Below are 26,242 nucleotides of genomic sequence, written 5' to 3' on the forward strand. Positions count from 1 at the left end.
AAGCTGCCTCCTTCCTCATGATGACTAAGCAGTGCAATGCTTCTACTGGGACACTCAGTCAGGATTGGTCAAAAATGTGACAATAAAACTGATATCTGAAGACCACTGAAGCAAAATAGCAATGCATTTTCAGGTCAAGTATGCTCAGCAAATTTTTCAGGGCAATGGCAGATCAGTTGCTCTTAAATACCATACTTGAAAACTCCCTGCCAGTGAAAGACAGCCACCTAGACTTGTGAAAGACTTGTGAAAAGTCCATGTAATTAGAACCTGTACAAGTGACATTAGGCTTCTGGCTGGTATCTCGCAAAACACATCATATGACCATTCAAATATAACATCCTGAAAATTCTTTAAAAATCTAGTGCAACAAACGGAGGAGATTATCCACTTGCCTCCCTTTAAGCTTCCTATATGCTGTCTAGTCTAAGAATATGGATCAGTTAGCATCTAGGTTTGTGACCCACATCCATTTGGATAAGATGGACACACAGGCTGCCAAGGCCAGCTAACATGACTTTGTAGAGTGGGAATATGCTCATCTGGCCAGCGGGTTTGAATTCCCTAAGGTCACTAGGGCTGCTGAAAGACAGTACATATGTAAATGTTAATAGGAGTTGCCAAGGTACAGAAGGGAAGGTGATGATTTTGCAACAGGCAAAATACCAATTGCTAAGAGACTTGGCTCAGAGATCATCTCAGTGGTCTAAGGTGTCTAGAGATGAAAACTGCCAGCGTGCGTCCTGCCCAGCAGGCTCCAGCTTTCCTGCCTGTGTCTCCATCACCCGCCACAAACTGCATCTGGGAAGGTGAGGCAGCAGAGGCCCCTGCAGCACACCCTGTCTCCCCAGCAATAACAGGGAGATAAATCTGTAAAGCTGAGAACTCGACTGATGTGCTACCTCAGAAGCAGCACAGAGCACTGATCCATTAGTATGGCAAACTGGTACCCAAATCATGTGGTAAAACCAACGAAAACAAAAGCAGAAGACGAGAGGTGCTCTGTCTTCTCCAGACCAAAGTCCCACAGCTTTAATGTGGAACAACTCCCGGAGAGGAAAGAGAGTCCAGGAGAGGAAAGAGAGTCCAGGAGAGTCCAGGAGGGGAAAAGAAGGAGCCTGGGAGAGATAATGGCGTCTAGGAGAAGAGAGAGCATGTCCTAAGTTTTGCTTTTGTCCTTGTCGGTTTCACCAGGGTCCAGAGCTAGCCTAACTGATTCCCACGAAGAGATAAACCAACAGCTGGCATATGCCTCAAAGCTAGGTCAGGTATTTTTGCCCTAAAAGAAACTGGCCTCCAAGAGATACCTTCCTAAGGATGCCCTTTGAATAAAGCATTAAATGTGGCACTACCGATGGTAATTGGAAACTGACACTTCAGCCTATTTTTCTAAAAAAAAAGAGGTGTGCGCAGTCACGCTTCTCTAAATAGCTTCAACTCAGTTGCTTATTTGAACTGAATCTGAATAGAGACTCAGTGCTCTGAAGGCTTTCTGTGTTTATACAAGCTTTACAGAAATCAGTCTGAGATGCCAGGCCCAGAGAAAAGGGAACTGGCTGAGTTCACACACACACCTGAAAAGCTACATCCAAGAGATCTAAATGTGAGGAAAAAGACTTATTAAGAGCTCACAAGCTGTCATGAAATACCGATGCACAGAAAAAGAAAGGCTCTATTAGTTCCAATGATTACAGAATTATTCAATTCAGTGCTTCATTCAGCAAATAATCCCTCTACATGTAACACATGATCTGTAATACCATAGGAAGGGCAGCAGGACCAGCATATAAATGTATTAAAGGCAGTATTTAAAGAATTAACAGAAAGAGACAGGGTAACATTTCAGGCTTAAGACTTCTTTTCCACTCCAATTCTCCATGGGTCTAAACCATTACAGACCATAGCTTGATTTATGTGTGCTGTCCAGGCATCCCTCACCAGGGACTAAAAATAAAGAAATTTTACACTCATCATCCACAGCTAAAGATAATGGCATTACAAGTTAAAATAAAGTTATTCCAAAATAATTTCATCAGGAATGTGAAATCTGAATCCACGTATTAACATTTTTAGTAAATATGATCTGTTGCTGCACCTGTGTCTAAATGCTTTCAAACCTCTTGACTACACATTTGATACTGTGCAGTAAAAGCAGGGAAAGGAATTAAGGATTTACAGCTAGTGATAACTCTGGTTCACTGTTTTACAGACATTTCTGATGTCTGCTAGATACCCTTCTTCTTCTTCTTCTTCTTATTCTATCACTACTTCTAAGAAGACGGGAATATAAAGCATACCCGAAAGATAATAATATTGCTTATACAGTATCATATTGCATGTATGCAGACAGAGTATCATCTGTTTTCCTTACCACTACATAAATGTTGCTTATTCCTTCACTATGAGAACCTAAACCTTTGAGGTTTTTAAACTCAGTTTATTACGTGGATGGTTCTATTTAGCACATCAACAGATGTGCTAGAATACCAGATTTACCAACCTGCATTTTAACAAAAATAGGTAAATTTTAAGACAGTAAGCAAGCTGCAAGACCTTTATGTCACTATTTGGATTAGCCAATAACATTATGCTGACATTAAATAGTACATACTCAGGGTTTTTTCCCTTATTCAGCATCTACAGAACATGTATTTGAGCCAGTCTTTGCCACCTCCTTAACCTCTTGTTTCAGCCACTGTATAACAGGAGCAAGAAGAAGGTATCTAACAGCCACCACCAGGCATTACATAATGGTTTCCAGGATGCCACCATTTATAAACTTAAGAGTAATGTGGTTGGATTCACTGATATTTAAAAAAATGGCCAAGTTTTAAACTAGATGATCAGACACTTAAAAAAAAAAAAGTACTCAACTCTACCCCAGGGAATAAAAAAAATCCCTCAAAATAATTGTCTATATTTTTTAAATTAATAAATAAAAGGCAAGGAGTGTTTAAATTAAAATTCTTGCCTTTTCTGAATGTCACCAAAACCTCCAGCAGTAGTTATGCCTTTCAAACACGAGGCTGTAACTAGGGATTACAACAAACAGTTACTGGAACAGAGAAAGTCCAAGATGTGATTTCTGTGAAGTGCTCTGGAGTTGCCTATTATAAAGCAATCAGCCCTGCTGGAATAGGGAAAGCACCCCACAGCTCTCTGTCTGAGCAGCACAAGGAACAAAGGCAATGTGCCTTTGGAAGAAATACTACAAAATCTAGGCAAATGTCTGTGGAAACAAGTCAGTTTGATACCAACACTGTAAGTGACTTTTGGCTCTGAAAAATCTGACACTGTTGTTTCAAAAAAATGCATGCCAAGTTTAAAATTCCAAACCCATGCGCATTAACCTCAAAACTCCTGAAGTTATAACATGAAGTCAGCACGTTGCACAGTGGTTAAACCTTTCAAAATTTTTGACACCTCTCTTGCATGGTCAGAGCCATGGCACCATCATCAACAGGACCTTCAGAGCCTGCTAGACTGGGAGAGATGAAACTCTGCTTTTTCAGCTGCCAGCGATGGGTTGGACGGAATACCCAATGGGCATTCAATAACAGGGCTATGCTCTGTGCTTCTTTGGGGAGGGCTACACAGTGGCTTCCAGACTAACAGAGAACCTAGCAGGCAACTGATCTGCAGCCCTGGGAAAGAGCTGAACAATGCACCAGATGTGTGCCTTGATGCTGGGCTTACCTGCTGGGGCGCTTCTCTCCATGCATTGCTTCTGAAGGTCCAGGCTACGCAGCTCCTCTGTACTGGCGTATTTCATGACAGAGTTGATGGAGGTGAGGGTGCTGATGAGTTGTGAATTGAGAGATCCAATCTGGGAGTGGGGCTCCCCAAAGGCTTCTGCCAATTCGCTGTAATTTTCAGCAAGCAGCATCTGCTGTTCCTGCAGCAGCTTCTGCACACGTTCAATGTAGTGATCCAAGCCTGTCCTCAGCTCAGATGGAGGCAGAGGGCTCTCCGACTGACCACTGACTGGGTCGCACACAGACTCTCCCCCAACGCCTATGCTCCTGGTGCCAGCTGGGACAACCGGCAACGGCGGGGGTCCACAGGCAATGCTCCTCATTTTCAGACCAACCAGATAGTTCTCATAAACACTTATCTGCCCAGTGCCACAGTCTTTGGTTTTTATTGCAGAAGGCTTTTCAAAGCCAGGGTGGCTGGAGAGCACGGTGCCCACTCCAACCGAACGCATCTTAGCAGACATGTGTATGTCCTTCACCCGGCCATCCCCTACTGCCACACTCCGCAGCTCCACGCTGTCCGTGCCAGTCTGCTTATCACAGCTGCTCAGAGTGGTGTTAGTCCCACAGTTTGCCAGGCAGGCCACCTCCGTGCTGGTGCACTGGCTCACCATCTCCAAAGCAGTGCTGGTTTGCTGGCTAGCTGTGGAAGGCACAGCCATCACCATTGCCTCTGCCCTGGGTACAGCCTCTGTGGCAGTTTCACGGGACACGTGTTCCTTGGGCACACAAACCACCACGTTCACCGAGCAGTCCCCGCAGCCCACAGACCTCACTGCTCCAACCGCCTGTGCCATCTGGCAAGGGCTCGGCACCTCTGACGGCTCCTCCGTGTTGACACCTGTCTCACAGATGCTTGTCTCTGTGCCCACGGACTTATCATGCAGCTCCATGGACCTCCCTGTACCCTGATCTTGCACGTCTGCCCTCTCCCTCACCAGCCATCTGCTCATCAGGAGCTCGGGGCCCACAGCCGTGCTCCGCGTGGCAGGTCTGCAGGAGGTGCCGATGCTGCTCGTCTGCAGATGGTTTCCCACTGACGAATCAGCAACGTCCACGTGGTCTCCCACCATTTGGTCTCTCGTTTGTATGACAGCCTCCACCATCCTACTGACAACATGGGGCTGAGCCATCATGGCTTTATCCACCTTCTTTCTAGACCCAGCTGCCTGCAACTCCTGTTTTAATTTGGTCATTTCCCTGTCGTGGGTGGTTTCCTTTAACTGCACCTCTAGTCTATATATCTTCTCCTTAAGGGCCTCGATGGTCTGCTGCTGAAGCTCTATCTCCTTCTCCACCTCTGTAGACAATCCAAGCATGGCCTCTGTCACCCCAACTCCACACTCCCTCACTTCTTTCTCTGTCCCCACAGCTATTTCTTTGTGTTGCCTTGCAGCTCTGTTGTATATAACAACATCGTTCATGTTCTCATCAGCACCCACAGCAACAGATCGGGCTTCTTTTGCCGGACTTTCTCTGTTCACCCGAAAGTTTGCCGGACTTTCGTAGTTGCTATCTTGGATTTTTTTCTCCAGGGCTTGCATCTCAGCAGTCAGCTGCCTGAACTCCTCTATCCTCTGAGAGCTCTGCTCCACACTCTCCATCTCTTCCTCACAATCTATATACAGTTCTCCACCTCTTCTCACCTGAGACATGTGTTCCCACTGCTCTGCATTTCCTGCACTATAGGATCGCTTTCTGAAACCGTATGAGTCATTTTGAGTGGCTTTCCTGTGGTTCTTCAGTTCAGCCATCATGTGCCTCTTCTCCTCCTGCAACACTGAAATTTTGACCTGCAGCACAGGAATAGTCTTGACTTGCTCCTCGAGCTCCTTGAGACGCTTGAGGGCAACCGCCATTTGCTCCCTGATGTGCTGCAGATGCACCGGGCTCACGTTGGTGACCGGTGTGGATATTCCCGAGCTCATGGGGCTGTGACGAATGGAACTGCCCAGTGAGGAGCTGAAACAGGCACCATAGTCACCGTTCCCCTGATACCCATTCTGCAGGTGCTGAGACACATGACTGTACCCACTGGATCCCACAAAAGAGGGGAGGGAGCTTGTGGAGCCCATGCCTCCAAAGCTGGAAAGTCGAGGCCTGCGGACATCTCCAGGCGTGACCTGCATCATCCTCTCCTGCTCCAGTCGCCTCCGTGTTTCCATGAGGGTTTTTGTTACAAGGACGTTGTGCCGAGGAGGCTGGGGGGAGGGAGGAGGAAGCTGTTTATTCTCTGGGACAGTTAAGTAGGTAGGAGACACTTCAAAGGAAACCGAGGGTTTGGCAGGGACAGGCAAGGTTACTTGACACCTCGTTGCCAAAGACTGCTTGTTCTCATCACTGTTCGATGAAGAGAGAGACTCTGTGGAGGTCCAGCCACTGCACTGGCCACCAGAGTTCTTGGTACCCACCGAGGCTGGTACAGCTTTCCTCCTCTTTCTTATATTTAGTTTCTTAATGGTATTCCCCTTTTGTATATCATCCACATACTTCAGAAAATCCAAGTCTAGCTGGTAGCCATAAGGTGTTTCCACAAAATAGGGGTCCTTCCGTTCTTTTTCATCTTCTCCATTTATATCAACTTCCTCTTTTTCTGGAAAAGAAGAAACAGAATCAGCATTCAGTAAACTATGTACTCACACATAAGCGTTGAAGGACGGGTGCTCACTGCATGCCTGAGGCAGAAACTGCTGCTGCAGCTCAGCGAACAGACCGACTTTCCGCTGACTGACCCTTAACACTAAATCCTGATTAACTTTTTAAAAGTTAATCAGTGGGTTTTCAAATGCTGAGAAGTGCATACCCACATAAATGTGAACACATGCATACACAGAGATAGTGTCTGTTAATGAAGGGGCGCAGCTAGTATCTCAAATCCTTCCAGTTCTTGCTCAAATCCTTCCAGTCTTCCTATGCCCCACCAAGCCTTCCCACATGCTATGTTATCATGTAAAGACCACAGGATTACAATGTACCACACGAATCATCCGCAGACCAACTTCTCTAGAGGGTGCATTCAAACAGGCAATGGGAACTCTGACCTTGCTCCTTATGCAACTGATGCCACTGGACTTTACACAGCTCTGCAGGGCTGTTTCATGGCTCTGGGTGGTGCAACAGCAGCACCACCAATTTGCTCGCACCTCAGCTCGTATTAGTTTCACCAGCACCTCTGCCTCTTTCATTTTAAACTCCGTGAAGCTCCCACCACCACGACAGGCAGCAAGATCCCCTTCCAGCAGGGTCCCGAACCCCCCTGCTCAGGGACAAGCGTCATACAAGAGGTGCACCCGCCTGCCCTCCAACCGCAGGACTCACCTGTTCCTGAAGCAATCTAAATAAAAAGTTCAATACATCGGCTGGGTTTTCTCAGGCTGCGTATTTATGTACAGCACTGCCTTACAACCTGCTCCTCGTGGCCTCATACTTGGCAGGAGGAAAAATACAAATAAAGGGGAAAAAAAAAACCAAACCAAAAAACAACGGAAAAACAACTATTGCAAGTTATGCGCTGGAGGAATAATAAAAGCCAGCTTTCCGGTTACCTGACTTAGCCACATGTCTCTGCCCCCACACTGCAAATTTTCCAGCCACGTATGGCTGTCCCAGCTTCATGTGTCACACGCCGGAGCCCTGCCTCCCTCGGCTCGCTCCTGCTTCAATCACCCCATAAGGAAGCGCCGTCCTCCTCCCCCGCGCTGCGCCGCGCTGCGCTCCGCCCGCCGCGCTGCCCCCTCCGCTCCCGCCCGCTTCCCAAAGGAGAGCCTCGGGCGCCGCGTCTTCCTAAAGCAATACAAGCCTCAGGGAAGGAGGAGGCAGGGGGCAGAGAGGAGGGGGAAAAAAGAAGCTCTAGACTTACTGCAACTACAGGAAGTGACTTAATGTTGTACTGAAAAGGTTTTCGGCGGGGGTGGGGAGCTCCTGAGCTCCTGTTTTTCCACTCTCCTTGGCATACTTAGGAAAAGCTTAACCTGCAAACAGTGTAAGGCTTTCATGGCATGCTTTTGGCTACTACAGGACATCCCGAGCTATAGAGGAGGACGCTGCTCAGAAGAGCCTATCATCCACGGTTCGGGAAGAGAATAGCATGGAGGCACAGACACAGGCACGCACATGTCAGAGCCACAGCACTGGGGCCGGCCAGGTCACCTTAGTACCTCGGTTCTGCAGTGTAGACAGACGGTTCGACAGACACAAACAACCCCCCCAGACCACATGTTTCTGCTGAAAGACCAGACTGTCAGTGTGGTGTGATATTTACTTACAGATACACCCAAAATAGCCATCTAAATACCACTGGAAGCAAAAATACATGCATACAAAAACACTTCAGACACATGAGGACACACAGCTCAGTGCTGTCCAGTAGGACTGCCTCAATGTCAGGCAGGGGAACAATCTCCAGGACTCCCACTGCCATGGAGAGAATGAGAGCAAATTCTCTAAATTACTCCTCTTCCTCCCTGAAGTCAGTATTCTGTTCCCAGATTCTCATGCTAGCTCCATTCCCTGCAGAAAAACTCTCCACACCCCAACACCTCCACACCCTAGGTCGGTCCTGCCTGTACCCTAGGTTTGTGCCCCCTCTCTCCTTGACCCTCACTCCCTGTACCCTTCTGAATTCTTTTTGCCTTCTCCTCATACTTTGTATTACTCAACCATTTTCTCCCTGTATTTCTTACATCCATTTGCTTGCACCAATTATAGACCAAAATCTGGTTATACTCGCACCCCTCATCTCAGGTTTGGTTCTAGTCACTTTACCCTGCCCATGTAAATTCAAGCTCCATCAGTTTTACCTGTTGTCCCATTTCCCCCAGTTCCTTTCCTTTGCTTGTCTTGGTCCTTGTCCTCCTACCCAGCAACATCTCTGATTTTCCCATCACTACACCAGTGAAGTCAAACAATTTTTCTAAACTGTCCTTGGGCACAATGCGTAAGCATTGGATGCGGGAAGGAAGAACAGACTCTTCCTCTGTGAAGGACTTAGGACTTAAGAATTAATGCATATTTGGAAAAATATTCATAAAACCTCTAAAAAGACATGCAAATCTCATGTTCAGTCATGGGAGTCAAATCTCTTATGTATTTTGTTCTTCATGGAATTAAGATTGCTCAACAGAAACCTATAAATAATAAATAGTAAGAGAGAAACAACCACTCTGACGCTGAATCCCTCACTAAACTACTCTATAAGACGTGCAGACAGCTTAGTGTCTTCACAGTGGAATCTCTCTGTCCTCAGCTTAAGCTGGCAGCACTGCCAGGATGCAATTTGTTTGTGCCTGGAGCCGAGTGCCTGCTGCTTCTTCTTAAAACAGCACAGTGAGCATTCCGCCCATGCGATCCCAGTATTGTCAGCTGACCCCTGGAGAACTTCTTGGTACGTTAAGACAAAAGGGGATCAGGCATGCAATCCACTACCACCACCAGCACAACACTGATGCAGCTTGCAGGAGCTGTGCCAAGCCTTTGTGCATTTTGTTGTCTCAGAGAAAAGTCAAAATGGGTGTGCCTGCTAAACATGAAAGAAAACAAAATGGATGGCTGTTTTGAAGCAATAAAAATGGTTTTGTTGGTTCCAAAAGGGGAAAAATCTAATAAAAATAAAATTAATAAATACCTGGTAAGGATGCAGCCTTTTCAGCCCTCAGGTTGTGGATGAACCATGGATACATTCACTTCCTAAGCTGTGGTGGGTGAGTAGCAAACGCTACAGCAGCAGCTACCCCAGATTAACCTCAGTGTCCCTTCATGCCCAAAGACCTCAAGTGAGCCAAAGATTCCTATGCCCACACACACAGAAGTATTGCAGCAAACACCACACAGTACAAACACTCTTGTTAGGCTCCTTGTCTCATCCTTCGCCAGTTAATCATGGACATTGGTGAAGTTAGAACTATTCCCTAGCCTCTGTAGTATATCAGGCAAGTATTAATCACAGGTGCAGATGCACAAACACATACACTTTTGTCTGTACAAATGCTGCAGACACTCTTCTTTTCATAGAAAAGGAAGGTTGGAAAAGACCTTTAAGATCATCAAATCCAAATGCAATGAGACACAAACACACCATGTTTTAAAGCCAGTACCAGTGAAGCAGAACACTCTGTGAAGCATAGAGACCTCGTTGTGGTACTGTCATTATTAATGCATTTCTCCAGAAGTACACAAAGCCTTCATTTCCCTCTCCTGCCACAGGATAACCATGGGCAGGACACAAGTGGCATTTAAAAAATGTACTCCTCACTTTCTGTACCACCGGGACTGACTCTGTCCAAACATTCCAGTTTTGCCAACTTCTATTAAATTACATCCTATCCACTGCACTACACAAGAACATCAGTATATTAAAACATTGAGTCAGCTCTATCTGATCCACACTAATCGTGGCAGCTTTCAGACCAGGAGAACTGGAAAAAGAATATAATATTTAGTTTCTGTGACACAAGACTTCTCAGGAAGACAAAAGCAAGGGAAATGTGGACACACATTGGGTTTTGGTTCTGCATGCAAGAAAACCTTTATTGTAGAGCTGACTTGGAGGGTCCAAGAAGAGCAAACAGAAGATGTATTTCCAACACTGAAAGTCTGAGGTGCCTTGAAAAATACAGATATCATATGTTGAGCCTGCTCTCCCCATCTGGTTATGATATCTGCTCTAACGCATTTTTATCATGGATTTGATCATTACTAAAGTAGTATTTTTCACTGAAATATTGTTATGAATAACAGTCTCCTTCCAGAGTTGTGGCTTAAGACAATTCATAAAGAATGTTGCAAAGAAAAAAAATGCAGAAGCAATAGTTGGCATAAATGGAATCAATCAGTATTTTTATATGCTCAACTTCAATTTGAAAGTTTATCTGGGCCAGGAAAGGGAATTAAAAAAGAAAAGTTCTGACTTTTTGATTCCTTACTACAACAGAGAATAAATTGGTGAATTTTCCCCTTCCCCCCCACCTCCAAAATACTACTTTCGTTCTTTTATTTTTCTTCACTTTACTATATATAAACATCGGTCTCACCTTCTGAAAAGATCCAAGATCCAAAACTCATGAGGCCAAGCACTTACAAAACAAAACAAAACAAAAACAAAACAAAACAAAACAAAACAAAAAAAAAAAAGAAAAAAAAAGAGCAAAACTGAATATTTGACCATTTTTCTTTCATTCACCTTTTAAGTGTTGGGATTTGAATATAAGTTAAACAAAACCACAATAAAACCTCTTGGAAAATAGACCTTGACTTTCACACTCATTTTGTCAGTTTTCTCTTGGCTAGCGATATACAGGAGACACCATGAAACTACTTGCTCCCCAGCAGTTCAATCTAGGTCTCTATTGTTTTCAAAAGTGCTGGTGGGGAAAAGTCCAAAAACTAAACAGTTGACCTAAAAGTTCTGGTTTTTTTTTTATTCCAAGAATCTAGAGAGAAAAACTTACAGAAACAGCAAATAATTTCTGTACTTTTCCAGACACAGCAGGAGCATCAACTGTTTTATTTTCTCTTTGCAGTTAAAGCAGAAAGTGGCAATGTGAAGCACACCACAGGTGTGGAGTACACACTGCCCCAGCAGGCTGCTCATCTTCTGTAAGGAGGAAAGGCATGGCAAGCCAGCAAGCTGCTCATGATCATACCCTGGGGCTGGGTGCTGGCCTCAGCCACCCTGCCTGCAGCACAAGGCTGTGGTGCTGGGATGGCCCAGCTCTGCTTGTACAAGTACACTGCACAACTGCACAACTGCCCAGAATGCTACACTGTACTGTGGGTGTGGCTGATAACACCTTCCTCTCCTTTTCTGCCATGGAAAACCAACCAATAAATACCACCTTGTAAGGAAGGTAGGCTGTTTTGCTCATACTCAGCAACAATTATGCTCTAAGCAAATGTGATTTAACTCCTGATGCACGTGATACTGTTGGGTATGGGGTACTACAGTCCAAACCAGAGCTCCCCAACCAGAACGGACCTGCTACCAAACACACACTTAGAGGGATGGAGGATTCTCCTGTTACAGAGGAGCATTTACTGCACATTTTACCAAACAAATAAATCTCTGGTGTAAAATGCATGCTGCAAATTTAATTTGAAAAAAAATGAGAAGCAGAAAACTGGGAAAACACTTATTAGATTACTTTTCAAAATTTATGTGCCAATACCCCAGCTGGAGAGCTGACTTTTAAATCTGACATCTAAATACTCAGTGCTTAGGGAGGGGGTTGTAATCAGAAAACGGAGGATAGCAACTTCCCTGATAATAACAGAGAAGGGGTGAAGCTGTATAGTATTTATATGGGTTTTATTTCACAATGTAGATGCTCCAGCTCAGGTATTTGCAGTGGTTACGCTGCAGAAATGTGAATTAAGTCAATTCAGAATACAGTCAATTCTTAAGGTACAGAGATGTAGTACCTTAAGTCAATGAACATAAGCAGCATCAGTTGAAAAGAGACGGTTCAGATGGCTACAGTGTTTTGCTTGCTCTGGGAACAAACACCAGGGCACTGGGCTAAGATGGCCCATTTACCATGTAACTTTGGTAAAAGAAGGAATTTAAAGAATTTATCTGCTCGTTTAATACCATGCCGGTTTCTAGAAATAGGATGATTACAGCAACAGGAAAATAAATAATCACAGCCACAATGCAAGTAACATTAAAAGCATCACTACATGTCCTCATAGAAAGTGCCTCCAGCTTTCTTGCAGGCCCCCCTGTATGTGCTCAGAATGTTGCTGGAAGGTCTCCCTGGAGGTTTCACTTCTCCAGGCTGAGCAACTCACACTTTCTCAGCCTGTCTTCACAGGAGAGATGATCCAGCCCTCTGATCATCTTAATGACCATCCTCTGAACTCACTCCAGCAGGTCCACATGCCTCTTATGCTGGGGGATCCACACCTTGACACAGTATTCCAGGTGGGGTCTCACAAGTGTAGAGAAAAGGGGGAGAATGGCCTCCCTTGACCTGTTGGTCACACTTCTATGGATGCAGCCCAAGATACAATTGGTTTTCTGGGCTGCAAATACACTGGGTTGCTGGGTTATTTAAAGCTTCTTGTCAAACAACATCCCCAAGTCCGTCTCCCTGAGGCTGCTCTCAGTCCATTCTCTGCTCAGCCTGTATTTGTGCTCAGGATTGCCCCGACACAGAACCTTACACTTGGCCTTGCTGTACTTGAGGACACAGGCCCACCTCTCAAGCCTGTCAGTCCTTCTGGATAGCATCCCTGCTCCCCGGACTGTTGGCCACACTACATGACCTGGTATCCCTGGCAAATGTGCTGAAGGTGCTGCCACTGATCATGTCACCAATAAAGACATTAAACAGTGCCAGTCCCATTACTGAGCCTGGAGGGGGTGTCACTAATCTTCATTTGGACATTGAGTTGTTGAGTACAACTCTTTGACTGCAGGCATACAGTCTATTCTTTATACATCTATCAAATCCATGTGTCTCTGGTTTAGAAAGGTGAGACAGTGTCAAATACTTTCCATAAATCCAGGTAGATAATACTGGATCTTCGATATTCCCTCATCCCACCATCCACTGTCACCCCACCACGGAAGGCCCCCACATTTGTTGGGCATGGCGTGCCCTCAGTGAAGCCATGTTGGCTGTCAGCAAACACCTCCTTATTTTTCATGTACATAATTTTCAGGAGGATCTCCTCCATGATCTCACCTGGCACTGAAGTGAGGCTGTCTGGCCAGCGCTTGCTTTGGTACTGGTGATCAGATGGGTGCACTGATCTGGATGTCCCACCGTCACCCCCTCCTCAGGGCTCAATTCCTCAACCACAGAACTATTTCTTAACCTTGCAGAGGTTAAGAAGAGACGCTAGCTTTTATTCTTCTCTTTGGTACATGCTTACCAGCTACGACAGAGCATTTTGGTGTCACATAGAAAATGCTCAGAATGCTTACCAGCCAGCTAATCAAAGGAGTTTATATGTAGCAAATAGCCCATTTGGTGTTGGAACAGGGTCTTTTTCAAGGTCACATTACCCATTTTTACACTGTTAAGTGTTTTCTTTCACATGGTACAAAAAGACTTAGCTACAGAATTTATATCTGAACATCATATACCCACAGCTAAAAGTTATTTTTGTGAGCTGAAAGCAAAAACCACCTTCCAAAAACACACCTCTTAACCTCTCTAGACCTTTTAATGTCTAAAACTTTTACTTCTAGGATCTGTGAACTGAAAACTTGCAGTTCAAACAAAAGTTAATTTAAACTAGAAAATACATACTATAAGAAAGTTGTGCAAATTAATTAATCCTGAATAGTTATTTTTTAAGAGAAATATGTTCCTGGGGAAGTAAAAAGCACAATCATCTTAAGAGCGATTGCAAAATGCCCCCCTATTGAAACTCACAAAATCTGCTTTATATTATTGACAACTCCTTTATTTGAGGCTGATAATAAATCTACTTTTTAACATGGAATAACTCAATATCTGTCAGTTTTGTGTTGGAACATCTTGTGTGTGCACCACCTCAAGGCCATTAACCACAAAAAATAAGAGGCTTGCCTGTTTTGCCTCCATCCCAGTTTCTGACTCAGAGGTCCCAAGGGCAGTGAGTGGCAGGAAGCAGGGCATGGGTGGGAAGGGACACAGTCATGAGCTTAGTCTGCTAAGAGCCCCACCAGCAGCAAGGAAGAGCAGAGCAGAAACCGTGGTGGTGACTGCTCCTGTTACCAATGCACTGCCAGCTCTGGACAGAAACAATTGGGAAAAGTGGCTACTTTGGCTAATTGCTGTTGCAATTCCACCTGTGGGATGAGCTGTGGCTTTGAGCATGACCAGCAGGTCCACTGTCAGGCAAGTCAGAAACAGCCTTAGTTGCATTTCACTGATGTGCTTCTCACATCATCCTCCACCAATGCCCCATTAATGTCAAGCAATGTAACTGAGAAAGAAACACCCTGTATTACATTGAAAGCAAGTGATGAACACGAGGTTGACTCCCAGTGTTGGTGAAGCACCTTGCTGTCCTCTGTGACGCAGGAGAAACCCCATGGCTCCCCCACCTCCCTTGCCAGCCCTTGAAAATATGGCACACCTGCCCCACTCTTCCAACAGTACATCATCCCCTGTTGCTTCAGTATCACAGTAAAAGTGACAAGTGAAGTCCAGGACTTGAATCCACATAGTAGGTTGGGCTTCACAATACTGAGGTAAAAGGCTGGTAAAGCAAAAACCCCCAAATATTTTTCTTCCTTTCTTATTTATCCAAATCATCTCCCCAAAGAAGTCATGGATGTAAGCAGGGTGTTTGCCTGAAAACATCTTTTAACACAAAGGGGCATCAGTGTTACCTGCTGAAGCACAAGCTGTATTCCCTTTCTATCCAAGAACAACTGAATCACAAACCGAAAATATTTAGATTTATAATGCCATTACCCTTCTGTGCTTATAAATCTCTGAAGAGGTGAGAAGTGGAGAACAGATACATAGGGCTATTGTAACAGGAATAACCATCAGAAAAGAACCTGGACTCCTGAAGAGGTGAGAAGTGGAGAACAGATACATAGGGCTATTGTAACAGGAATAACCATCAGAAAAGAACCTGGACTCCTGGGATATAAACCTGCTGTGGAGTATTAAAACTGATTTACAGTTTCAGTTTTGTCTTACAGCTGTGCACAGAGTGGAAAAAATGGAAGAATTGTCTTCTGCAAGAATGGTTCAACAAATATTTGTTTTTATGAGTCCTGGAAGGACATTATTTTGTCATATGCTTGCCTCCATAAGAAATATGGTTTATGCTGCATAATCAGTATGATATTTCAAACACTGGGAATTGTTTCCTCCTCCCCTTCTTTATATTAATCTAGTACTGATTCCTTCTATGAGATGTGTATTGCTTTCCCAGCTTCAAAAGCCTAAGCGATTTGCATTTGCCAAAAAAAATTAAAGCTTTTCCTTTGCATTTAAACTAGTTCAGAACAACAAACTGATTTTCTGAAAAAAGTTTAAAAATAACTAAAACCAGTGGTTTATAATTGAAAGTCTATGAAAAATACTCAAAATTACCAGCTTTGAGGGCAACAGCTACCTTTCTGCTTTTGAAGTGATGCTTTGCAGCTATAGGTGCACAGTCCCACTCCCTTCTCTAGAGCTTTCACAACACTGATCTTCCATGAGAAAACCTGAACTTTTTGAAGGAAACAAACTACTGTGTATATAGGGACGAAAACACAGAGGCTACCAGAGGTGCCTGAAACCTCAAGTGCAAAGTCCCTTCAGATGGCAGCACTTGTAAGACAACCCGACTAACCCAGCACCACTAAAAACATGAAAAAACCCCTCTACCCGTCCCAACTTAATATCCTGTCAGAACATCAGGGGTTGGTTTTAGCAGAGCCAGCCCCTCACCCAGGCCCATTCGAGGGTCTCACTCACCAATCCATGAGAAGCAAACCCCTGGATGTTAACGTGCTCCGTTTTTCAGCAAATTAAGGCTGAAGCACACTTTCCTTTGCCTTAAAGGGACTGCATAGTCCTGACACATCAGCAGGCAGGGAGCCCAGTGGTTGCTACAGAGCATTTATTTATACTCATTTGGAATTTCCTGAGACAGTCCCAGCCCGGCAGCCAGCCCAGCCCAGCGCCAGCGGTTTCCTTCACAGCACTTCACATGCAGTGCACTTCACGTGCACTCTGGTACCCCAAGGGTTAAAATACATGAAATTGGTAGCAGGACAAAGGAACTCTACCAAGTGATACACTAAAATGATGTCGGGTTCCTGTGGGGTTTTTTTTTGTTGTTGTTTTTTTTTAATGTGGGTTTTTGGTGGTGGGGGGACAGGGGTTGGTGTTGTTTTTTTGGTTTTGGTGGTTTTTTTTTCCTGAAGAAGACAGATGTAATTCCCAAAAGGGAATTTTCATTTCAGGTCACTTCTCTTCCACCCTGTGCTCTCCCTTCCTCCCCAGGCCTTTCACCCCCACTCACCTCTCATTTCTCACTCCCACATGTGGACTGAGCGCACAGAAAGTTCATTGATATATTTTGGGCAGAACAATTACCCTTGTTGTAACCACCACTGCTTGCAATTTTGTCTGTGTTACATTCAATCCTGTTTTATTTATGCTTCTCATATGCAGGTTATAATTTGAGGGATAAAAATAAAACTTTTAGTATATGTTTTCTTTTTTTTTCTGGAACACATCCAAAATATGCAAGATATCCTTCATGTTAGTAACAGCACTTTGAAAACAACGCACCATTTTTCCATATTCAATTTTCTTGTTTCCACCAAGTATTAACTCAAGTAAGGGTAACTGGAATTCTAGATGCAAGAAGACCCACTTCTCAGCATCATAAAAAGAGCCTCAAAACCCTCAGCTCCATCTCTCTTCACCTCTACTTAAAACAGTTGCTCTTAAAAGGTGACGGACTCATTTAACAAGGGCAAAGGTCCTAAGACTTCACAGGACTAAAGGAAAATAACTTTATTTTCATGTTTTCCATGCAGATTCTCAAGAACAGTTAAAAATAAAAAGCGAGGGGGAACATAAATTCTCAAAACAATTTCCAAGTTCATTGCAGACTGGAAGAGCTGTGCTTCAAACAGAAGCAGGATCTTGTGCTGAATTGGCAGGAGCAAGGTCCAAGTCCTCTGCAATACCTTCAGCTAAAATTGCAGACTTCCAATAAAAGTGTTTCCTGAATGTCTTGATAGTTTCAGTGGTATTTAATATGAAGCAAAGTAATATACAATACTTCCAGGCATCAGCTTTTGGACTCTAAAGTAGATTCTGCCCTCTAGGTAATTTAAAATTATTTCCTTGAATTACAGGTCATTGATGTATCCAGTATAAACCATGAGCTCACAAAATAACTCTGAAGAACCCAACTTGTTTCATCTATGGACCACAAAGGTATTGAATTTTAAATGAACTGGGTTTGGTCTGTGCTCTAACAACCCCATGCATGAAGAAAAGCAGCTCTCCACAAAATTATTTGGGAACAGTTCCTAACCATGGTTTGAAGCTTCTGCCAGAAGACAGAAAAACTCTAGGGCAGCTGACATTCAACCCATGTTTTCAATTCAGGAAAAAAAGGAAAAATTCAGCCCTTGAAACACGGCCTGGCCTGCAGCCACCACTTTGTGCTTGCTGCTTTTTAAGCCTTATCTTTCAACCAGCCAGGTGAGAATAAGCAGTGTAAGGCAGGATTGTGCGTTAGTGCGTTAGTGGTGGGCATCTCTAGCTCCATCAGCAGGGGAGATCATCGAAATAGCCATGTAGTTTTCTGTTGTGAAAACAAACGTGACACTTGGAATAGGGAGGCAAAGAGAAGAGAATGGCCAGAATCCAGTTAGGATTCTGCTCAGAGAGAAAAAAAAAATCTTAACATTTTATGGTTTCATTTTTCTAAAAAAAGACAGCAATGATATCCTGTTTAGAGAAGAACAGATTTTAGCAGCTGTCTACACATGCTCCATCTGATTATCATTACTCTGCGGTTTTGAGGGTTTGACATTTGAACAGGCACTTCATCAAGCCATGCACCTTGAGGTCACTGTCCTCAAAACTCTGTTACTCGGCAGGCTGAAAAAGATCTCATGAGTCCATATAATAACCCTAAGTGTGTATCAGCACATCAGCCCTTGTCCAGCAATTCAAATATGGAGGCACCAGTTAAACCTAAAGGCAAAGAGCATATACATATTTATTTTCTTGGCCTTTGAGACAATTAAAATGTCAAATAAACTCATTCAGCTACTGTTTGCAGTAGAGACAAAACTGAGGTCAGAGCACAGCTCCCCAGCGACCAAAAAACCTGACTTGGTCTGAAGCAGAGGGAATGTAAGGTTTGGTGCATGGGCAGCCATCCAGCTGATAAATTCTTATCTAAAAAGCAGGTTATTTCACACCCCTTTTGAAAACAAAAGGCAGAGAGAGAGCACAATGGATCTGTGAAAGGCGATGGATGAAACACAGCTCTTTAAAATATATGCCTCCATCAGACCATTTCCTCAGCAATGGTGTGGCTCTGCTTGGAAAGAATGAAATAATCTGCCTGATTACAGAGATCCAGTTCAGGGGAGAACAGAGCTTGGCCATACCCACTACTGTCAGGTTTTTGTTCCTATCCCCAAAAACACCTGCTGCATTTTGATGCAGATTGGATATGGGGTTCTTCTAGATTTTAATTTGTGAGAGAATGGGCACGTGCTATTCTGGTTTTTTTTTCTTTACAGCCTTCCAGAATTTGCCAGCTGGTTTCCACAGAATGATTTAAAACCTGCTAGCCATTGAGGTCAGACATGAAACTGATCTGACCAGCCATCTCCTCTCTAGCAGATGCCTCTGGAAGAGCATAAGAAGCAAGCAAACATACTTCTTCCCTTGGTGTACAGAAACCTGCAACTCAGAGACTTCCCAACCTGGGGTGGTCCAGGATGGGTTTTAAGTCACAGCATCAAATATATGTTTTCAGGTGCAACTGATAAATGCTCCCCATATTATTGTTAAGTGTCCATCTAGTTTGGAATCACACAGAATGAACTTCAACTACTTGGCATTTTGTGTATCCTCAGGTAAGTAATGCCAATGTGATTGCCTGGGAAAGCTTATGGTAAGAAGTTTTGCTGTGGGAGCAAGTAGACAATTCCAGCCTTCATATCTGGTGGTTTTTTTTCTTAGAATCATAGAATCACAGAAATTTTTAGGTTGGAAAAGACCTTTATGATCATCAACTATTAACTCAACACTTCCATGTTCACTACTAGAACATGTCTGTTCCCAAGCACTGCATGTACGGATCTTTTAAACACCTTCAGAGATGGTGTTTCCACCACTTCCCTGAGAAGCCTGTTCCAAACTTGGCAACCATTTTGGTGAAGAATTCCTATCCAACCTTCCCCGGCACAACTAGAGGCCTTTGCCTCACATCCAGTCACTTGTTGCGTAGGAGAAGAGGCTGACCCCCACCTGGCTACACACTCCTTTCTGGCAGTTGTAGAGAGTGATATTGTCCTCCTGAGCCTCCTTTTCTCCAGGCTAAACACCCCCAGCTCCCTTAGCTGCTCCTCGAACAACTTGTGTTCCAGACCCTTCCCCAGCTCCACTGCTGTTTCTCTGGTCTCCCTCCAGCACCACCATATCCTTCTTGGAGTGAGGGGCCCAAAACTGAGCACAGGATTTGAGGTGCAGCCTCACCAGTGCCCAGTACAGGGGACAACCCCTGCCCTGCTCCTGCTGGCCACACTGTTGCTGGCACAGGCCAGGATGCCATTGGCCTTCTTGGCCACCTGGGCACTGCTGGCTCATGTTCAGCTGCTGTCACCAGCACCCCCAGGTCCTTTTCCTGTGGCAGCTTTGCAGCCACTCTGCCCCAGCCTGTGGCACTGCCTGGGGTTGGTGTGACCCAAGGGCGGGACCCAGCACTGGGCCTTGTTGAGCCTCACACCACTGGGCTCAGCCCATGATCCAGCCTGTCCAGACCCCTCTGCAGAGCCTTCCTGCCCTCCAGCAGTTCAACATTTCTGCTGGAGTTGGTGTTGTCTCTAAATTGCATGAAAGTGCCCTTGATATGCCCTCATCCAGATCATCCATAAAGACCTCAAACAGAACTGGCCCCAGTACTGAGCCCTGGGGAACACCACTGGTGACCAGCCACCAGCTGGATGTAACTCCATCTATCAGCATCCTCCAACTTGAGGCCTTGCCATCCAGATGGTTTTTTACCAAGTGAGCAGTGGGTAAAGCCACTGAGCCATGAGCAGCCTATTTCTCCAGGAGAATGCTGTGGGAAACAGTGTCAAAGCCTTACATAGTCCTGGCAGAAACATCCACAACCTTTCCCTCATCCACTAAGCAAGTGACCTTGTCAGAGGAGGAGATCAGGTCAGTTTACCAGGACATCACAAGTGGCAGGATTGACGATGGACAGTAAAGCTGGACTGGATGAAGAGATGCTACACACAGTTTCACAGACAGATGTCTCTCCTGCTGCTGTGGTGGTGACTTGTTCTGTGGGCTGAAATGGGATGGCTGAGCCACATTTATGTTTGCAGAGCTGTAGTCTTACAACTTTTCTCCGTAAAGGGACAGGTAAGTAATTTTCTCGATATTGTCAACATTGCATTTTCCAGAGCACTGAAAATGAGGAAGCAGAGGCAGAGGAAGGTTGGGTATCAGTCTACACTCTTCAGGGTACAGACTTGGAGAAGTCCCTTTGCATCCCTGAGGAGAGCTGGGGAGAAACCAAGCACTGGAAAAAGGCACTGAGTATTAGGGAGCAAAAAGGGAAGGACAAGCATCCTGGATGGCAGACACAGTATCTGAAAGAGAGGAAGGGAACAGGGCTGTAACTAATGATGATGAGGGAGAATGGTGAAAGTGTAAAGGGTGATGCAGTGGGTGCACAGCCATGTAAGCACACTCGGGTCCTGACAATCTTACAAGCTATAAAACAGCCATCTGTCTCCACATACAAAAAACAGACAACAGGAGCAGAAGAGAAGAGAATGATTCTAGACATGAATACCTTTTTTAACTTTGTAACTTAAGATATGGAAAAAGATATCTAAAATTAAAGAATCTGCTGGAGGGAGGGGAGAAGAGGAAAGGGGGAGAAAGGACTTAGCCTTGGGCTTACTGAAGTAAAAGAACCCTGGTGACATTTGCAAGTCCTTGAAACCTGACTGCCCTGATCTTACCTTTATGCTTGTATCACATGCAAATATTAGTCCACTTTTTTCAACCATGGCCATGTGCTTCACTTTATTTTCTTGCACTGTACTGTTCTTTTTTTGAAAGCTGCACATTTTAGATTTACGAAGCAGTGTACATGAAGTGTTAAAAATTGACCTATTTACTAGTATTAGACCTGAAATTCCAGTAACAGCAGCAGAGTTGCACAAGTGTTTCCTTTCTATTACTTGATCTGCAAACCATATGACAGTGCTCCAGGCAGAGAGGCTGGTTGTGTGGAGCAAGGGTAGGGAAGGGGCTAGGAGTACACCAACATGCCCCTCAGCAGTAAGAGACTGCTCCAGACAAGGGATGTCTGGTTTACATAGGGAGTACAGTCTGCTCCCAATTATCAGGTAATTTGATCCACATCCTAATCTGACCAAACCTTCAAACTCAGATATTAAAAAGTCTGTGTCCCCTGTCTCCCCTCTCCTGATCCCTGCAGCTTTCAAACATATACAGAAGGGCAAAACTATCACAGACAGGCCCTTATATGTTGAAGGAAATCAACATACTGTTATAAAGAAAAAAGATACAAGAATATGTTAAGAACAAATAAGAGACTGAGAATATGCTCTAAAGAGTTTTAGAGAGATAGGGAGCAGAAGAGCCCTTTTTAGACCTGGTTGATCTGCTAATTCCCCCCAGACACCCCAACCTATATCCCACAGCAGAGGTCAACCACTGCTTTCCACCAATGTGGTAAGTGTAATTTCTGGATGAAATCAGAGGAGGGGATGACAGAAATAAAAAGAGGAGGATAGACACAAGCATGCTGCTGTCCCAAAGCTCAGAGCTGGTGACACTGGGACATCCTGGCAGGAATAGTACTCTGCTACCAAGGGGAGTCATGTTACCAGAGGAAGGAAATGGAGATACAGCAGCAATGCCAACGTGGGAAGTCCAAGTGCTCCCTCAGCCCCTAAAAGTGCTGTGGAAACATTATACAGGAAGGGCTGCCCTTCTGTCATCTCCAATACAAAGCCTTACAAATAGCTCAAAAGAGGGGGAGGAGAGAGGTGGCCACTACAAGAAGCTTCTCAAGGACTTCTGCTCCAGTAGTAACCCTTTTGTAAGGAACATGTCTAAATGCAGGCACTCACGTGTTTACAAACAGAAGGACAAGCAACTGTCATCAGGCTATTTTCATCCAAGTAATTTTCCTGAGGGACCATGTACTTTTAAAGTGAATAAAATATCTTCCCTTCCCACAGGGAGGAGATTCATATGCATTACTCATTAAATGCTTTTTAAATGCAGAATAATCTGTGAAGTGAGGAATACTGTAGAATAGTTTTGGGGAAAATTTACTGAGTTGTGTGTCTTATAAGTGGGGAAAGGCAGACAATGAAGAGAGAATAATTTTTCAGGTCTGGAAAATGTTTATTCTTGGTGTTTTTCCTGTGACAGGTGCCTGTCCTGTTTCTGGTGCTTGCTCCTTACCCTCACCCCAGCTGCCACCAGACAGTGCAAACCAGTCACTTCCACCATGAGAACTTGGGGGTTTTATCACTGTTAATCTCCAGTTCAGTAAGGCTGCATGGTACCACAAGCAGCAATATGTGCCTGATGAGTCCCTAGAAAACCTTAAAATACAAGGTGAGCACCCTTAGCTGCCTCCCAGGGTGTAAAGGACGTGTATTTCCACAGGGAGCAGCAGCAGGTCACAGGAGAACGTTCAGGTGCTGCCCACACAAGTGTATCACAACATCCCAGAGAAGGAAAGCCTGCATTGCCCCATGAGCAAGCTTTCATCAGAGAGAATGAACACAGTCCTCTGCCTAGGTGAGATGTAAGAATCTGAGCAGCTCCAGAAAGTAATCCAGAACAAGACACAACTGCAGTAATCTCTGACAAAAAGACAGATCAATTAAACCTCTTCTTTTTCTCAAGGCCACTTTGTCCTCCTGCAGAGCATCAGCATCTGCATATCATTGTTTTGTATCTTGGGCCATCTCTTTCCCATCGCATGCAATCTCCATTTCTAAGGATTGGGCTATCCAGAGCACACTCCTACGTCCCCAGCTTCCAATGATGCTGTATTTAAGGTATTCTTTCTAACTTCTTCCTGATGCCTACCTTTCCACCAGAATCCAAAATCAGACCTGCAGCATGTTCTTTGGGCAACAACTCCTGAGTAAAAGAAGATATGTGGTCCCTGGCCCTCTGCAGTCTCACAAAGGCCTTTAAGTTGGGCAAATGCAAGTCAGTGAATTTTTAAGCTTTCTGCTGCAGAGGTAAATGCATCCTTGGATTACAGTCATCAACTAGTAGTTGCAGAAGCAATTATTAATTCAAGTAAAAAGATGCATTCACTGTGAGATCACGTGCTTCAGCTCCAGCCATCTGTCCTTAAGGCAAATCTGGCATCAGTGAATGTACTACAGCACACTGATGAAAATTTTGATATGACTTGTGATAGAGATTATGTGAAATCACTGGAGGCTCACTCACTCTTCTCCCCACAGATTTCAGGGTCCCACCCTAGCTTGTTTTTAAATACTGGGCACCACCAGAGTGACTCACAGGATCACTTGTGGGTGAGGCTCCTGCTGGATCCCAGTGACAGCTGTCTGCCCATCCCAAAAGCTCAAGACTGCAGGCCAATGGAGCAGGCTCTCCTGATGGCAAGAGCCTTTCACCAGCTACTAAAACATGCACTTGGGCATACACCCATCTCCATTAATACTGAAAATTATTGGAAACGGGCTTGGAGCAGGGAGCATGGTAGGGGAGGAATAGGTTTAAATAGTCTGTCACCACACATTCCTGACTCAAACAAATTGTCCTTGCATGACTGATTAGGTAAAGAGACAAACTCTCCTGAATCCTGGTCACTTGCATCTGCTAAACAAAGTAAACTCAGAGGCTGCTGAGCGCAGAGCTTGGTGTGGCAGTAGCACTGCAGCCACGCCACAGTAACAGCCACCGTGCGGGAAGCAGTGAGAGTGGCTGGCAGCTGGTTCCCAGGGCGGGCACCTGCACTACTCAGGAGGAAAGGCTCCAGCAGATGGACTACTACCTGGCAATCAAACACTTTCAACTGCTAACTCATTTGGGTGTGTAAGTTCCCAGGTGGATGGTCTGTAATGAAGAATGGTGGATATTCTGCATAAGTTAGTAACAGTGGTAATGTTCTGGTGCACACTTTCTGCTTAGACCATATTTACATCATGAGGCTAGAAATAATGCAAAATTCTGTGCATATTACCTAAAACAAATGAAGAAAATGGAATCAAAGGAGAGACTGTAAATCAAATAATACAGTAACTGAAAGAAAAGTGTGCCTACAAATCTTTGGTAAGAGTTGTTACAAATCAATGCAGAGCATGTGTATGATTAAAGCATTTGCTCTAAGTAAATGTTCTATTTACTGGCCTCAATTAAAAGGGTTAATAAGTTAACTGGGGTTTTCATAATACTTTTCAACAGTTGCTCAAGCATTTATATACCAGCAGATGGAAAACACATTTATTAAACATTTGGTCTTTGAGTCATGCTGACGTTAGTATCTCAAACAACATTAATTCAGGCAGCAGCTTTTCGTAATGGCCTCATTCTCTGACTAACTGGTGTATAGTTATAACTTTATGTAGGAGTTAAGAAAACAGCTCAGATACAAAGAAAATCTGACCAGAAGCCCACAGGGTGCTCCAGTGTAATAGTGCACATATGAAATAACTAGAGGATGCCAGGCTGCTGCAGAGGAAACAGTGGTCCAGATATGATTTGTATCTCTCATCAAAGCACCTGTGGTCCCACAACCCCGGCTTACTGCAAGGAATGGAGGTGGATGCCCAGATCAGCTGCAAGTGAAAAGAGTACACTGGGAGCAAAGACACTTGACAACTGCAGACTGGTTATCACAGCAGCAGTTCCTTGCTTTACGGGTGCACTAACAGTGAAAATGATGTTCAGGTGCTACAATGCCACTGCTTTAAGAATTGTGCAGGAATCTAAAGCATGGAGCAGAGTAAAACATGCAGGTAAACAGTTCAAATGAACATGTGCAGGATGCAGTGCTTCTGTATGTAGAAAAGCATGTTAAAAATTGAGTGGGAAAGCATGGAAACATAAATCCATACACTAGACTGAGGAGAAGGCAGAGAAAAAAGGGAGTAAAGAAAAGAGCAGGGAAATCTCCGACCCTGCATACAGAAAATACTATGCATTTCCTTTACAGCAAAAGAAAGGGTTTGTGCAACCGCCTTGCTATACTGACCCCTGCAGACCATCCTACTCAAGAAAACTGGAAATGCTTTTTTACGTCTGTTAAGAAACAACTAACAATCCTCCAGTCTCTGGATACAGAGAATGAAGTCCTTAGGGAAGTAAAATAAAACATGTTTTTTATTATGGTTAATGACAAAACCAGTTTTTAATCCTTTATCTTTCCTAAATCTAAATCCTATATTTGTTTTGCTGCTTCCTTGTTTTCCACATCAGAATAAAGAGAATTAGACTAGTTTATTCCATGCAGTGCCTTTCAGAACATGTGTTTTGAAAAGCAAGTTTTCACAAAGAGGTTGTTAGTGAAAGGACTGAAAATCCAGCCAGAGCTATTTCCAAACTGCCCTGTAAGTTTTCTGCTTGTGCATTGTGCTTTTTGTAGCTGACTGGGAGACATTTCTACAGATATCACTACAGAAATGTTAGCAGAATGTTAAATAGATGAATTATGCATCAGTCCTAGCAAGCACAGAAGCTAACAATTACTGGAAGTTTCACCCAGCAGTTAATGGAGACACTAATACTATTTAGAGAAACAATCAC

The 26,242-nt window shown here is 44.3% G+C and overlaps 1 protein-coding gene across 6 annotated transcripts in view; it reads right to left on the minus strand.

The window, feature by feature from the left end:
* The window catches only part of KANK1 (KN motif and ankyrin repeat domains 1), a 127,954-nt gene that overhangs the window by 20,834 nt on the left and 80,878 nt on the right, over positions 1 to 26,242 (minus strand). For all 6 annotated transcript variants that reach the window (XM_030968369.1, XM_030968371.1, XM_030968372.1 and 3 more), the window contains one exon: positions 3,697 to 6,348. In XM_030968369.1, the coding sequence (XP_030824229.1) occupies positions 3,697 to 6,348 (2,652 nt within the window). The remainder of the gene's footprint in view (positions 1 to 3,696; positions 6,349 to 26,242) is intronic.

This window comes from Camarhynchus parvulus, chromosome Z, assembly GCF_901933205.1.
Source record: "Camarhynchus parvulus chromosome Z, STF_HiC, whole genome shotgun sequence".
NCBI classification, from domain to species: domain Eukaryota; kingdom Metazoa; phylum Chordata; class Aves; order Passeriformes; family Thraupidae; genus Camarhynchus; species Camarhynchus parvulus.